The 15,766-nt window shown below is 42.3% G+C and overlaps 1 protein-coding gene across 3 annotated transcripts in view; it reads right to left on the bottom strand.

Moving 5' to 3' along the window:
• Nucleotides 1-15,766, bottom strand: part of LOC118299141 (cGMP-dependent 3',5'-cyclic phosphodiesterase) — a 120,872-nt gene that overhangs the window by 70,716 nt on the left and 34,390 nt on the right. For 2 of the 3 annotated variants that reach the window (XM_035622612.2, XM_047335566.1), the window contains one exon: nt 13,596-13,686. In XM_035622612.2, coding sequence (XP_035478505.1) covers nt 13,596-13,686 — 91 coding nt within the window. Of the gene's footprint in view, nt 1-13,595; nt 13,687-14,016; nt 14,210-15,766 lie in introns of those variants that run through there. The other variant, XM_035622613.2, reaches the window with a different exon arrangement.

Below are 15,766 nucleotides of genomic sequence, written 5' to 3'. Positions count from 1 at the left end.
TCCTAACCTTAACCAAAGTGCTTTTGTTGCCGAAAACCAAACTCATGCAGGTCTGAGGGTGTGAAGCCGGGTCTCTTGCACCAAGGCCCCTGAACCTTTGTTTGCCCACCATCCACCTCAAATACCTTGTTAAGACACGTGGAACACAAGGGTAACATTCAAATATATACATCAGGCAGCAATGTAGTTGCACCACAAGAAATATTTGGTCAGACGGAAAATAGTAGCAAATGATAGTATACGCGATACATATCAAACTCCATTCTAGGTGACAGGTGTGGTGGTTATATACCTTGTATTCTTGGGCTCATTTATGTCTCTTGTTGTAAAGATGACTCTGTTATATATAAGGTTGGAAGTGTGACTTTACATGACGTAGTGATAGAACGGCTTTGTCAGTTTGTGGGCTGTGTCGCTCACTTCTCCAACCCAAAAATGCTGTTATTATCACAATGGTACGACGGCTGTCAGCGCGCTCTCTGTCTGTCTGCAGAGAAGGAGAAAAACTCTGAAGTTGAAATGGCAAAAAGCTGGGGTGCAGGTGAGTGAGGGGCTCAGTTCAGATTAAGATCAAGTGGTTATGCCAGTAAAAGTTAATGAAAGCATTTAGTCAGACGAGATCCTAAGAATTCATTAGATATCTCACTGTAGCAGGGGTCGTTCGTTAAACAGTATGGAGGTTTGAATGTTCCTTAAGCTGCCCCTTCAGATGTATGGTTCAATAGTCACAAATGTGATCTTACTACCATAGGACTCATTTCTCTATTCGGCCTCTGCAATTTATTTCAATGAACGACTTGCATTCTTCACAATCCCAATTTTGTTTTCATGATTGCTGAAGACAAGCAACGGCTAAAAATAAGACGCTTGGGGGAAAACACATTTTGGCACAAAAGAAAGCAGGAATATCCAACAGTTGGAGTCCAGAGCAGTGGATACTGTAAAAGCTTTGAAACATGTATGTGGGTTTTTTTCTTCCCCCAAACGTAAATTTTCCATTGAACAAAAAAAAAGGAACCAAAGACAAAATTACACAAAAGAAAACTTGCACAATACATGTACAATCTGAACACTGAAAACACACAGATTACAGAAATTGGATTTAGTTGTGTAACAGCGGCGGGGCGGAGATCAACGAATGTCTTTTGGAAACAGTGTTTGTATTCAGTCCTTTATTTTTCTTCAACAAAAGAAAGGACAGTCCCAAGAGGAACAAACTATTTGACGGGAAGATGCAAATATTTTGAATATGCATGTCAAAAACATATTCCATATCCTGCTACTTGATTTATTGGCTTTTGAGTGCATCATTCTTGATACTGTCACATTTAAAGTGGTGAAAACCCCAGCTAGTCTTTTTTTACGAGGTAAAAAAAAGGGCATTCTTAACAGTTTCATAAATCATGTTTATAATCAATTCTTAACCTAGTGAGTTCTTGTGCAAAATATTACCTGCATCTTTACGCTTGAGGAAATCATTGCCAGCCGTTGTCATCACAATTCCTTTTGGCTGTAAGATGCCTCTAAGGATTATGATTGACACAATAATGAATAAAAAAAAGTAGTTAAAGGTTAAATTAACTCTCGTTTTTCAAATTGAACCAGGTTAAAATGTTTGACAGTGTATTCACAGTTTTTTGGACCAGTCAGACCGTGCAGGGTTTGGAATTATCTTACTCTTGTTTTATCTGTTTATAGTTGTAAAATAATTGTAACAGAGAGTATGATCTTATAACTGATCCCATTTTGCAATGCGGGGGATTTAGTTGTGTTTTGTCCCTGCAATGCAGGTGTTCAGCAGCGGTTGTTGACCATATGTTTTCTTCATGGTGCAAAAGTTAACATCAAAACCAATCACAAAAACAATTCATGATTTCATGCTAATTAGATATAAAGGGGATAGAACATTTTCGGGAGTCCTGTCTGACTGAAACTGAATAGAGGGCGATTTCCTTCCAGTAATGATAATTTTACAGAGGATTTAATGGACGAGAAAGATTTATCTTGACAATCTGGTCAGTCATGCCATGAAGGTATTGCTGTGTATGCTATTCTGATAGTATGATGTTTGTCAGCATAAACATACCCACACGTCAGGTACTTCAAATACATTTTATGTATCAATGAATGTGCATCAAGCTCTGGTCAATTCCATCAAAAGAATGAAAGAAGATGTGGAAAGGCTGGTGTAGAAGTCTGTCTGTTTAGATTATGAGTAACTGATATGTGATGTTTTATTTTTAAATCATATCGTTAGTTTCTATTTTTTTCCTTTTATGCACTTTACATCTGGGGAAAAAAATGTGTGGTGTCTATGTTCCTTCCCATTGTTCCTCTTACTGGATTTAATCCTGTCATTTATTTTTTATTTGATATCACAGCCCTCAGGAAGCATTTAGATAAATTAAATTGTGGTTGTAAAATGGCATGAGTGGAAAAGACAGAAATCCTCCTGTTTTTTTCTCTCAGGGTCAAACAGGATTAGCCAACACTGGAACATATTAGTTAGGTTTTATGCCATTCAGTCTTACGTGTTGTCAACAGAAAGGTTCTGGGACAGTTTGGCTACAGTTTTATCTAAAATTTATGTTGAGATTCCTGTGTTATCAATTAAAACGAGTGTTAATATATTCTGTAATGTTTATGAACCTGTAAAATTCCAGAGTCTTTAGCGCTCGATTGACCAACTCTGATAAAAATGGGGTCTAGAAGTAGCCTAACGTGAAAGAAAGGCGAGTGTGAAAAGACGGGCGTCAACATCGCTCTGATGCTGTGGTGGTGCTGAAGCAGCACTGAAGGACACATTAGACACACACAGTGTTCCGCGCCTGTCCAGAGCGGTTCAGCAGTTGTAGCAGATCACAATTATGAGACATGCAAGAGTATGTGCACACGCAGCGTGAGATGTTAAAACAAAAGACAGGAAGCGGAAAAAAGGGTTGGTCGATGAGTTGCATCATGGGAGCCCAGACAGAAGGGGCATGAAAAACATGTCTGTCAAGATCAAATGCGTTCATGTCTTAATCAGGGTCAGTGCAGGTCGCCAGCAAGTTGACAAAAGAAGATTAATGTTGAAAAGGTTCATTTTGAAGTTAATAATTCATCTTGGACTCATCAGTCACTCACAGTTAGTTTCTACCAGTGTATGTCCATGTTAATGCAGTTAGTATTTGTTATGGTTTTTCCAGATCGTTGCAATTGACAGACTTGCAATTTGGGCCCAGATGAGCTGGATCTGTGGAGTTGTGTGTTAGCCATCTCCTGTTGTTGTAAAAAACTCGCATATCAAGGCCATTTTACGGCTGACAAAAGCAGCTAGTTGGCATACAGTGTAAAATTTTGGACTTAGAAGTTTAAATGCTTTTACTGACTTTACTTTCTCCTCTGTGAAAAAGGCACCTAAACTGAACTATGACAAAATTGTTTGCCAGCATAATTTTATCATTTCAAAAAGTTTTATTTTCCTAGACTTTTTTAGACAACTCCAGAAAGTCAATCTCAACTCCTTTTTTTAAAAAGCAGGAATGAAATTTAAAATTGATTTTCAAAAAATGAATCCAAACAAAAGCTGTAAGAAAATCTCAGAAAACTCGCAATGATAAAGCTGCAACTTCAAACGGTGGGCAGAATGTCTTCATAAAGCAAAAACAATGCACAAGTGTCTATTGTCACTTATTGAACTCACATTTCTGTCTATTTTCACGAGCAACCCTTGGTTTTGTGATGTGATTAAAGACGCATCGAATTTCCTTTCACTGCAGGCGAACTTCATAGTACAATTCACCAAAACAAAATTCACTACTTTCAGTTTAATTAAACAAAGTATGTTAAAACTGTAAATAATCCAAATTTGAAAATCCAAACTATGTGACGTGAGTCCTAAAGGCCTAAATGGTTTATTGATTCAACAGAGGGGAGCAGACCTCTGCAGCGTGACTTCATGATATTCTTATCAGAGGCCGATAGCGCTTCAGTTTCAACCAAATAAATCTTTAGTGTTATCACATCTATCACAGCCATCATAACCTCTGCATCAGCGCTGTGGCCGGCAGCAGATGCGCTCAGCCGCTGACTCCTCATTACATCACAATGTGACGACGCTGGTGCAGCATGAACTCATATTGAGAGGCACCGTCAACGCAGACGCTGATGCCTGGATGCACTCCGGCAGCAGGCAGGCTGCGCCACGTCCCATTAAAACGCTGACAAATTGTCAGAGCATGTGCTGAGCTGCAGCGCAGAGGAAGGTCTCGGTTCTCTACCTGACATTTCACTGATGACTGTGACCAAATCCCCACCCACCACGCGAAACACATCATCCCTCAGTAGAAATGAGTGCTGGAAAAAGGCATGAGTCATCTGCAAACAGTCAGAGAACAGTGACGTATCGCAGTTTTAGGTTTTTACGACCGTTTTCTTTTCTTGAAAGTCCGGTGGAACAACAGCTGATTTAACAGGTTGGCTAAAATATATTTTTTAAGAAAAAAGTAGGAGTTGGATTATAGCTTCACATTTTCTCACGATGTGTTATTGTTTATAGCCTTAACATTGGTAGGTCATCAAGCAAACAGCTTATTTTGATATTCTTGGGCATTAGACAGATGAAATTCATGAAGTTCTTTGCAGTATGCATTTACAGTCCATCGGTAAGGACAACATCTTGTTCAAGTGTGTTAACATGAACCTTTTTTTGCATTCGGCACACGGTTATATAGATGCAGTAGCTGGACATCAGTGTTTGGATAGTTTTTTTGCATGCACAGTACAGCTCATACATTGACTGTCCACAGAGACACTGAAGCTCATATTTCCTTTTCAGTTAACTGTCAGTTTCTCCATGGGGATATTTAAAAGCCACTCACATGTCTCGATGTATCCCTCTTGATGCAGCTGAGCTTTTAGAGTAAAAGGTACATACGCCAGAGGGATGCTGACCTCTGTGCCTATGGAAAAATTTTAAGTGTAAGTTTGAGTGCATGAATGTGTGTGTGTGTGTGTGTGTGTGTGTGAGGAGATCAATCTCCAATAAGGCAGGCCAGTCAACCAATAACTAAAAAGGCAAAATAAATAAAACCTCACCTACAAAGGCACATACATGCCCCTTGACACACACACACACACACACACACACACACACACACACACACTGACTTCTGAGTGGCTAGTTAATGAAATTTCTGTGCAATGGTGAAACTAGGGCATGTCAGAAATACATGAGGGTCAATACTGTAGAGTGGCACAGTGCAAAGGTACACTGTGTGAGTTAGCCTGCATACACACACACACACACACACACACACACACACACACACACACACACACACACACACATTGCTTGCCCTGGCGGACACAAACAACATGTGAGAGAGTCAGAGAGAAAAGGGACACGCCCCTCTCTTTTAGTTTGATCCCACAGGGAAATCACATACTGACACCTCTTCCCTCGCCGTTCTTTCACCCACTTCCTCGGCTCTTTTCTTTCTTCTCTCCCTTTTATTCTCCCGTCTATTCAAGTCCCCATTCAGTACTACTCTGTTACCACAATGGATGGGGCGCAAATTGAATGCCCAAAAAAAAGAAGAAAAAAATGCCACTTAAACACACGAACAACCCCCCTAAAAACACAGGGTGATGATAAAAGGGAAAACGAACTGGAAAAGCGAACGCTATCTATCTATCTATCTATCTATCTATCTATCTATCTATCTATATCTATCTATCTTTCTACAGTATCTATCCTTTATAGTGCTCTCTATTACTCATGCTGCCTCTGCACTCATATTCTTATCTAACTTGGCCTCGCTGGCGGTGAGCGACTGCAGCGATGCCAGATGAAGAGAGAGAAAGAAAATTCTTCTCTTTTCGTAAAAAGGAGCGTGGGCAAGCCACCCACCGTAAGTTTAAATAGATTTTTATACATTGGCTTAGAAAACGGTGAAGAAATGTTCCAACTTTTTTTCAAGCCCAGTTTTATAAAAAAGTTGTTTCTGCAAGACTAAAGACAGAGAAGGTGAGATGTTTGCCAATTTATGTACCACAGTCTCAGTTTATAATTTCTCTCCTATTGCAGCCTGATGAACTTTTACCGAAATTGCCCCAATGTATGAATGTCCATATTGTGCACACTATGTCACTATTAGTCCAAATAATAAATATGAATAAATGTTCCAAATCTCAAATGAACTGTTTAAAATGTTCTCTTTTAACCGAAAAGGATGAGCTTCATTTCATCCAATAGAGATTAATGAATAACCAAGCAGGGAACTGTCAAAACTTGTTATTTATAAAGATATATGTCTGAGTACAGGTCACAGAGGATATTTTCTGCACTGAATAATTGCAACTATTGGAATTTATTATGACCTCAATATAAGTTGACCACAACTGATCCTCACCAGCAATACTTCTTCTAAACTTCACCATCAAGATTTCTAAAAAACTTAGTGAAGCTCCTTCTCAAGCCTACAGAGGCTATATTTATTCAGGATGGAGGATCACTTTAAGAAATAGTTGCACAAGGAGAACTTCTCTTCCTACTTACTCGAGGGGCATGATGACTCATCAGTTGTTTTGAAGCCGTGAATGTGCCTTCGAGGCCGACAAAACCACCTCATGATATCAATGTTTTCATTGTCACTGTGGCAAGGCCATGGATGAATTATCATGTGACAGAGGTCATTTTAAACACATGAATCGATCCTTTGTCCTTCACATGAACTCACATTTCTTGGACTTTCATTGAGTCGAAAACAACAAAACCACACAGACCTGGAAATGTATCCTCAGCAAGTGAAAGAGAAATAAGACATGCAGTAGCATAAACAGGCTTCACTGTGTATCTCTATCTGTCTAGTTTTTTTTTTTATAAAGCTTGATTTTTGTGGTAAGTCACGCCATGTACTTGTAACACATTTGAGGTGTTGAGATGCAGCCTGGGTTACAATAGTTGAGCGAGTTTATAGCAAGTGGCAACCCACCGTATCGTCACCCATGGTTTGTGAACTGCCATTTTGAAGCTTCGAGTGGAACATTTTGGCCAGTGCCATCTTGGTTTTTGAAACCAGAGGTGACGGGGCTGGGCCTGACTGAGATCTCGTCCACTGCTCGTCCACCTACACGTGCAACCATGCACCTACGGGACGGTACGAGCTGTCAATCACACGGTATCCACACCCCAATGCATACTGTCTTCTAATTGACTCTAACTGAGACCATAATTTGCAAAATGATGCAGAATCATGCTGTATTGAAGAAACTAGGGATTGAGACCATATATTAATTTTTGCAGCAATTATAAATTAAGTGAGAAGTAGAGTCATTTTCTCATGTACTTTCGCAGAAACAGACTTCTTTTTGGACCAATCGAGTCACCCTCTGCTGGTCATTTGAGAGAATACCGTTTTTTTGGCTTTACTTTCTGGACCCGATGACTACGTCCAATGGAGTGGGTTACCATGGTTAGCTCTGCATTTCATTCATTCATTCATCGTCTACCGCTTTATCCATTTAAGGGTCGCGGGGGGTCACTGGAGCCAATCCCAGCTAACATTGGGAGAGAGGCGGGGTACACTCTGGACAGGTCGCCAGCCTATCACAGGGCCACATACAGAGACGGACAACCATTCACTCTCACATTCACACCTACGGTCAATTTAGAGTCCCCAACGAACCTAACCCCATTCTGCATGTCTTTGGACTGTGGGAGGAAGCCGGAGAACCCGGAGAGAACCCACGCATACATGGGGAGAACATGCAAACTCCAGCTCTGCATTTGTATAGCAATATTTTTGCACTCAACAAATCACTGGAATTTACTGTTCGTACACTGGCAAAATGGTCGTTTACCACCAAAGAAACAAATACTTTCAACAAGTACAACCTATGGCAATCACCAAAGATAGAGTTTAAAGTGACAAGGACTGCAGTCAATACAGATTCCACTTTGGAGAAAAGTTCTTTTCAACATGTGGACAAGAGGCTCTACGTGGTGAAAGCACCATTTTATTGCATTGTATTACAGACACAAGCGTGTAACCTTCAACAAACAAGCAAAAAGCTGATGGACAAAAATAACCTATACTGCATCAGTGCGTGCTGCCTTTCGGTGTGTATCTGCAGTGTCGGTGAGCTCCTGCTTTGTTCTGCTCTGTCTGTATGTTCACCTGCAGATAAGAAATAGTGGGATAGTGGAGTGTATAGGTATGTCCACCTAAACACACACACACACACACACAGAGACCAAGCTTGCTCAATACCCTGCAGAGATGCACTTGAGATAAAATTCAGCAATACCGAATAATACAATCCATTTATCAAAGACAAAATACGAACTCTGACACACACACACACACATGCGTATGTACAGTACAGTATTCAGCACTCTCAGGGGTTGTAGTGAAGTGAAGGTGCCCTTGTGTCAGCGGCCATTTATCAGACTGTGTGATTCAAAGTGTCATGGCAGGCGAAGCCCACTGGTCCCTGCGTGTGTAAATTTCCTCTCACGTCTTGCTTTGAACCCTACTGCCCAGAATGGCACACTGCTGTGCCTGTTTAATGTAAAACACTCTCTTCCCTATGTGTGGATTTTCATCATTCAGCCACTGTAGCAGCAGGAGAAAAAACCTAAAGAATAAGACCCCCGCACAACATGATATGATGTTTGGAGCCGGGTACAAAGAATTAGTGTTATGATGCTGTGAATAGGGTTGGGCAAGATCTACTGATTTGGCATATGATGCTGTGCAGCCCACAGTGAAAAGTCCCGATGGATGCTGACAACGGGGGGGGGTTAGCACGTTTGTGCTGGTGGTATGTCCTAACTAATTAACTTGACGGCAGTCTTAAATTAAACACAGCTCTTGTCGGGTTTTCTTCATAACAACAAGTCACAATGTTGCACTCAGCATCAAGATGACTGTCAGGTACCTGCGATGGACGATGGCACTGTCCAATGGCCCAAACCTAGCCGCGAACTTTATTCTGGAACATGAACAGAGTCAACTGACGTGACGCAATCTCGCTTTAGAGGGTTTTTAAAAAAAAAAAAAAAAAAGCTGTTCTACAACGGATCAAGAAAACATAAGCTGGGCTGATATCTACTAACTGTTGCAGTCTTTTGTTCAACAGAATATTGTTGATGCATCATGTTTACTGTCCGACGCCCATCCTGTCTGTCTCTTCTATCAGAGCCTTGGGATCTGCACTAGTTTGATGCATAGAGGAGGGTTATAGTTTTTGTCATACAAAGCACAGGTGGGTGGTATTTTAATGGTTGGTCTGTGCTCAACCTGATCAAATGGAGAACCAAATGAGCCACAACGGAATTTAAAAGAGAAACGCACACAAGAGATGTGTGTAAGCACTTTCTCCCATTTAGAAAAATGGTAATTATGTGTATTTATCGATTTGCGATGACTGAATCCATCAGTATGAATGAATCAAAGGCACACACACACACACACACACAGGCAAAGGAACTACAATTTAAATAGAGCAAATGAACCCTGACCTTAGTTCCCCTGCAGGCGACTTTATTCAACAGGCTCTGTTATACTCTGGATCAGCTCATGCACCGGCCCGGACCGTCTGCTGCCATCACCGACGGGGTGATCGGTGTCTCTCCACTGCTGCAGCCACTACTCAGGCGTGTCACGCCACCTTACCGGCTATCATCGTGTCCCCCACGGTTTGCAATTGATGAGCTGTGTTGGGAATTGTTGAATGCCATGGATCCCACTCCCGGTGGTTTAACTCAAGCCACCAGACATCAACGCAATGAGACCAAGAGGTGGATTGTCCTCTTGCTGCAAATTCCTTGTATGACTGACAGTATTTGGAGCGCTGTATGACCATGACTTAAGCAAGGAAAACTGGCATTTTCTTCCCTCTCACTCTCCTTTGTTAGATGTGTTTCAAAAGTAGATTTCAAGGACGTTGGATTAACAGCATTGCTTTCCTACGTTTTGTGTGAATGAGGTAAACTCGGGGGCACGCACGGGACGCGACATGCTGTGCTGCCACCTAAAGGAGCAGCGCAGTCTCTCGACTTGTTGTTAGCACCTTGAGTCGTGCAGATAACAGCTCCTGCAGGTTTTAAGGGTTATTTTATACAACAGTTATCTGACGGTGTGAAATGAGCAACAATCCATTTCCCCTGTAGTGGCTCCTACACCACTTCACATTCAGTAAAGTAGTATACTGCCCGCACGGGTACTATGGACATATACTAGTCCTCTACTTCAGCTGTAGATAATCTATTTCAATCTTGAGCGTCGGTTGCTCACCTACATTGGGCTCCACTGCTGTGGGTCCCTGAGTGCTTGACTAAATGTGAGGAATCGCAAGATCTGTATTTGCTAGTTACTGCTGCAGACCGCTCGCACTTACATTAGGGATAAAAGCACAGCTAATAGGAAGAAATAAATGCTGAGGGTTTTACTCTAGGATGAAATGTCCATGTCAGATCTTGAGGGAAAAATCTTCCGTCCAAGTAAAGAGGTGGGATATTGGTGGGGTCTCCACTGGTTTATGGCAAGCGAGGCCTATCTGTTTTTGCCGTATTGATGTCTGTGTGTTATTTTGTGGCTTTAAACCAAGCTTTGGCCTTGAGACAAAATAATTTTTGTAACATTCATTCTAAATTCCTGTTCGTATCTGAGTTGTCTGTCAGTAGCTACATCCATGGCTCAGCTGCACGACCTTTTGTTTCATCCTTGAACAGGACAATGAACTTCTACCTGCTCACATACTGTATCAACTACATAAAAGGTAAAGCATACACAGCTTGTATACAATCTCAAGAAAAAGAAGTAGATAATGTTATGAAAGCATTAATTGCCTTAAGTGCTATGGCTGCAACAACAAGTGAAGTGAGTCTTTGTAGGCAGATCTGAATTACAGTTCCATCACAAGAACAGGACTGGAATTTGGCCACACACACACACACACACACACACACACACACACACACACACACACACACACACACACACTCTGAACCACTGTTTTAATTCAAATATGAAAGTTCCCTCTTTTTTTTCCTCTAGCAGTGAGTTCAGAGCACAGAGCCTCCCTTTTAAGCGAAAACATAAAATTATTAAAAGTGCAAACTTTAGTAGGCTAAACCTTAACCATTCAACAGCAACTCTTTGATGTCATTACGGTCAATCTATCTGGGGCACAACTGTATGGAGTTACTAGACACACACACATACAGTGCACATTGGCGTGTCCCTTGCGATTGTGTTTGTTAAGTTCCATATTCAGCCCTGAATTCTCCATTGCTCATAACACATCGTCTTTGCTGGTAAATGTATTGACATCTGTGCAGCTAAATAACAACATGACGAGGATGACAGATAAATGTCAGCGAGCTGGAGGAAGATGGGGTCAGGACAGGCGAACAAACACACACCTGTCCACACATACGTTTATTTCTTCCTCTTTTTTTGTCCTTTTTCTTTTAGCTGCTCTCACTTGTTGATGTAACACAAACCGTGTAGACAATGCGTCATTGACCAGAGCAGTACGCGTGGCAGAACAAATACATGCATCACATATTCGGAAAAATACTGCTGCAGCATTTTACACAGGATCCCCACAAACCCTTATTTTGTAAAGAAAAAAAATTTGAGGAACTATCTCCATCGCAAACACACGAGCACATAAGCGCCAGCCTGATTCACTGTCAAATTAATCCTCACATCTGTTCTGCTGGAGACTGAGACGGGATTAACCTGCTGCTTTTACTGCCACATTGGCTCACACGCATGTCCAGCTGAACACACAGACACAACACACACACACACACACACACACACACACACACACACACACACACACACACGACTGTATAAATGCAAAGACACCAGTAAGCGTTGACGGACGCACACGGACACTTGCACTCGTAAATATCGTTGGTCAAATCAGAGGATTTAGAGTCATGACGTCACCAAAAGAGGGACAAAACTTAAAATGGCTCTTATCAAGAATTTTAATCAGAAGAAGAAATCCCTCTGCAATGCACCGCAGGGACCAAAACAAATGTGGTGTTTTGGTGGTGTCATTCTGGAAGCTCCTGCAGGTGTCGCTGCACATGCTGTAAATCACAGTATTACAGTACTGGTCACACTTCGAACACACACGGGCGGAGGCTGTGAGGAATGCAGCTGGACAAGACTTTCAGCAACATGACCTGGCTGAGGAAATGCGCCATGTCACTCAGACGAGCATTACAGTGGCACTGTAACAACAGACACACACACACACACACACAAACATGTAAAGACATGTATACTGTACACACGGGACTCAAATACTCAATCGCAAATCCTCACAACTGACAAGTGAATGTAATTATTGGAGAGCATGGTTGAAAAGATGAGTGATTTGAGAGAGGCACACGCAGGAACAGAGTATATGATATAAAGTCTAGGTACGTGTGTCCTTGTTTATAACTGATCTTTGCCCTGCTACACACTGAAACCGATTAATGAGAATACAGTGTATGTGGTGGTGTGTCATCAGTGTGCGACCGCGTATCTGTGTTGGTAATTGGATCTGAGCAGAACATGTCGACACTGGCAGCCAATCAAACATTTTTTTTTCTATTTTCCTGCCAACAACATTAAATCCCTGTGCAATATGAAGCAGAAATGCAAGTGGAAGCACAAACACACTCTTGTACGCATGTGTGAGGATACAAGAAAGCGTCAATTTGAGATTTTGGACGTGTGCTCATGTGTCACAAATTACACACACACACACACACACACACACAAACACACACACACACACACTAAAGCATAAACAAAATGAGGCTTGCTGCACTGGGGACCACCAAAACAAATTGGAAAAATATAGTGATCTAATACACACACACACATGCAGAGCATGTAACGCTGCACGTAACACACGCACATGCACTCATCTGCCATTCAAACAAAAATGTCACTTTAATTTCCTTCCTTTCATGTTTATGGCTGTTTTATGTTTTATCTTTCCGTCTTTTATCTGAGCCCTCACACATACACACACTCACCACACGCACACACACACGCACGCACGCACGCACGCACACACACACACGCACACGCACACGCACACGCACACACACACAGAGCCCTCAGGCGAGTAGCAAGTATCTCACTGACTCAATCGACGGAGAAAGACCGAAAGCTGCAGCAACAGGAGTTGAAACTTACCTTCTCCAGACAAAAGTTCATCATTCGCGATAACAAGAAAAATGAGGGAATAACAAGAGGCAGAGGGAAGGAGTGTGTGTGCGTGTGTGTGTGTGTGTGTGCGAAGAAAGAGAATAAGGGGGCTAACTATAAGAAAATGTCCTCCCTTACAAGGGACTTGGAGAATGGTGGGACAATCGTGACAGTAGAGTATATACGTCAGATGTATTACAGTCGACCTGTAACTGTTGCGGAGTAACAACAGCGGATGGCAAAAAAAAAAAAAAAAAAAAAAGAGAAAGGAAGAGAGCAGAGGGCAAAGGGCGTGAAGCATATACAGTAGCATCCTGTTTTTCTGACAGGGTGGACAAGAGAGGAGAGGGGAGAAGGGAAGGATAGAGAAGTAAATCCTACCTGGAGTTGTTCGGACACCGTGGTGGACTGTCTGGTGGTCAGAGCTGGAGCGGAACTCTCCTCCGGACGCAGAAACACTTGCTGACCGCGTCTGCAGGCACCAAAAACAAAACAATCAGGATCCCTGTGTGTGTGTGTGTGTGTGTGTGTGTGTGTGTGTGTGTGTGAGCGTGTTGTTGTGTTTGAGTTGTACCCTGCGCACACGTGGAGTCAGCAATGAAAAATCTGCACACACACACACACACACACACACACAACTTATCTTTCTCTCAACGGAGGAGTGCAGGAATTTAAAGGTGTGTGTGAGGGAATGTAGGGGTAAAGGTGAGTGTGTTACCGTGTGTGTGTGTGTGTGTGTGTGTGTGTGTGTGTGTGTGTGCGCGCGCGTGTGAAGGAGTGAGTGAGTGTGTCAAGTCCTTACAGGTCCTTCCCTTCCTTCCTCTCGAGCGCAGTCATGTCATCTCCACCTGTCGTACGCAGAGAGAGAGAGAGCGCCGGAGTCACTCACACACACATTCACACACACACGGCGACGCACCGATGCACACACTCACGCCGGCAGACTGAGACACACACTGGCGCTCTGACACCACGAGCTGCAACACACAGAGCCTTTCTCCTCCTCCCACCTCTCTCTCTCTCTCTCTCTCTCTCTCTCTCTCTCTTTCTCTTTCTCTCTCTCTGCTCCTCCTCTGGGTCTTACTGCCTCTCTCAACCTTCCCCGTGTTTCACTTCCCTATTGTCAGTGTGTGTACCGTACAGGGTGGATCTACTGAAGCTGCAGTGCAATAACGATCCCAACCGTAAATATAGTAGAAATAATGTTTAGAATACAGATCATTGCTTTTGTGTTTCGTTTTCACACTGTCCAAAGTGTATTCCCTGCAGACTCTGTCTTCAGCGCAAAAAGGGACACTCGGGTCATTTGCAGCATGTTGAGTGGTGAAAGAACCTCTTTGGGTTGTGCAAGTTATGACCGTTGTCTGTGAGATGCAGAGGTGAGCGTTAGTTCAGTGGTAGTAGCACACTGTGCACAACCTGAAATTGTCCACGTGGTACGGTCAATGCTGGCCAGAACAAGCCTCCGCTCGAATCAGGGGATCAGAATACGGACTATGTAATAGTGCTCCAGGATCTTATTTTGGTTCATTCGTTGAAGTGGCCCATTGAACCGTTATCATTGTGTTGTCCCATCCGTGGGTCACCACGCTCAGTTCGTGGAAGGGATAAAGCATCAAAGGATTCTTTCAACATTTTCCTACAGACTGCTGTTTGTGCCCTGTCTCCTAGTGCCAGCCTCTTATAACCATGACTATTATCTTATCCTTACATTTGCAAAGTGATTTTAATGGTCTAAAATTAGCCAAGATGAAAGAGGGGCGACTGGGGATGTTGAACTTCCATTCGTTTTGATATTTTAAAGGACTTCTCGTCCCCAGTGGCTTAGAACGTTGACACAGTATAACCTGTTCAGAACAGCTAATAATTGTTCCTTTTGCCGAGATTGTTCTGTTCTTACATGTATTAGAGTTTACATTCAGTGAGGTCCTATTGAGTCACGCACAATTTGGAAAAATACTTTGGCAGTCAAGTTATTGGAAGTTACAGCCCACGCTCGAAGTATAAGAAAACAAATATATTTTTTACATGAATAATTACAGCCCTGTAAATGCAATTTATCTTATTTTATTTATTCACACCAAAGTCCTGGAAAATACATCCTGAAAATCGCGGGCTGGATGAGACCTAATTCAGCCGTGGAAGCAGCCAAACATAACACATCAAAGATTTAAAAGATTTATCTCCACCGCCGCAGCTCTATACATTTAATCAACTGGCAGATTCATCACACCAGCCCCAATCCGCTGCACGAGTCATCTGACAGCTGTCTCTCTGAGGTGACATTGCTAGTGACGGAACATTTAGCATGAAGCCGTACAACAGGTTGCATAGGACTGTCTGACGCAGTCCATCAATGTGACAGCATGCCCCAGAGTCATTTACTAAAAAAACCAAGCTTGTCAGCCGCCATGCACACTTACACACACAAGGTCGCGTCCTATCACACAGGAAATGTCTTTCTTAAGTGGCAAAATACTGAGTGTTATTAATTTTTCATTTAACTTTTTCATTCATTGCGGCTCAAGATAAGACTTTCAGTTCTGCATATT

Source organism: Scophthalmus maximus, chromosome 11, assembly GCF_022379125.1.
Source record: "Scophthalmus maximus strain ysfricsl-2021 chromosome 11, ASM2237912v1, whole genome shotgun sequence".
Taxonomy (NCBI): Eukaryota; Metazoa; Chordata; class Actinopteri; order Pleuronectiformes; family Scophthalmidae; genus Scophthalmus; species Scophthalmus maximus.
This window is presented reverse-complemented; position numbering and strand designations above follow the sequence as displayed.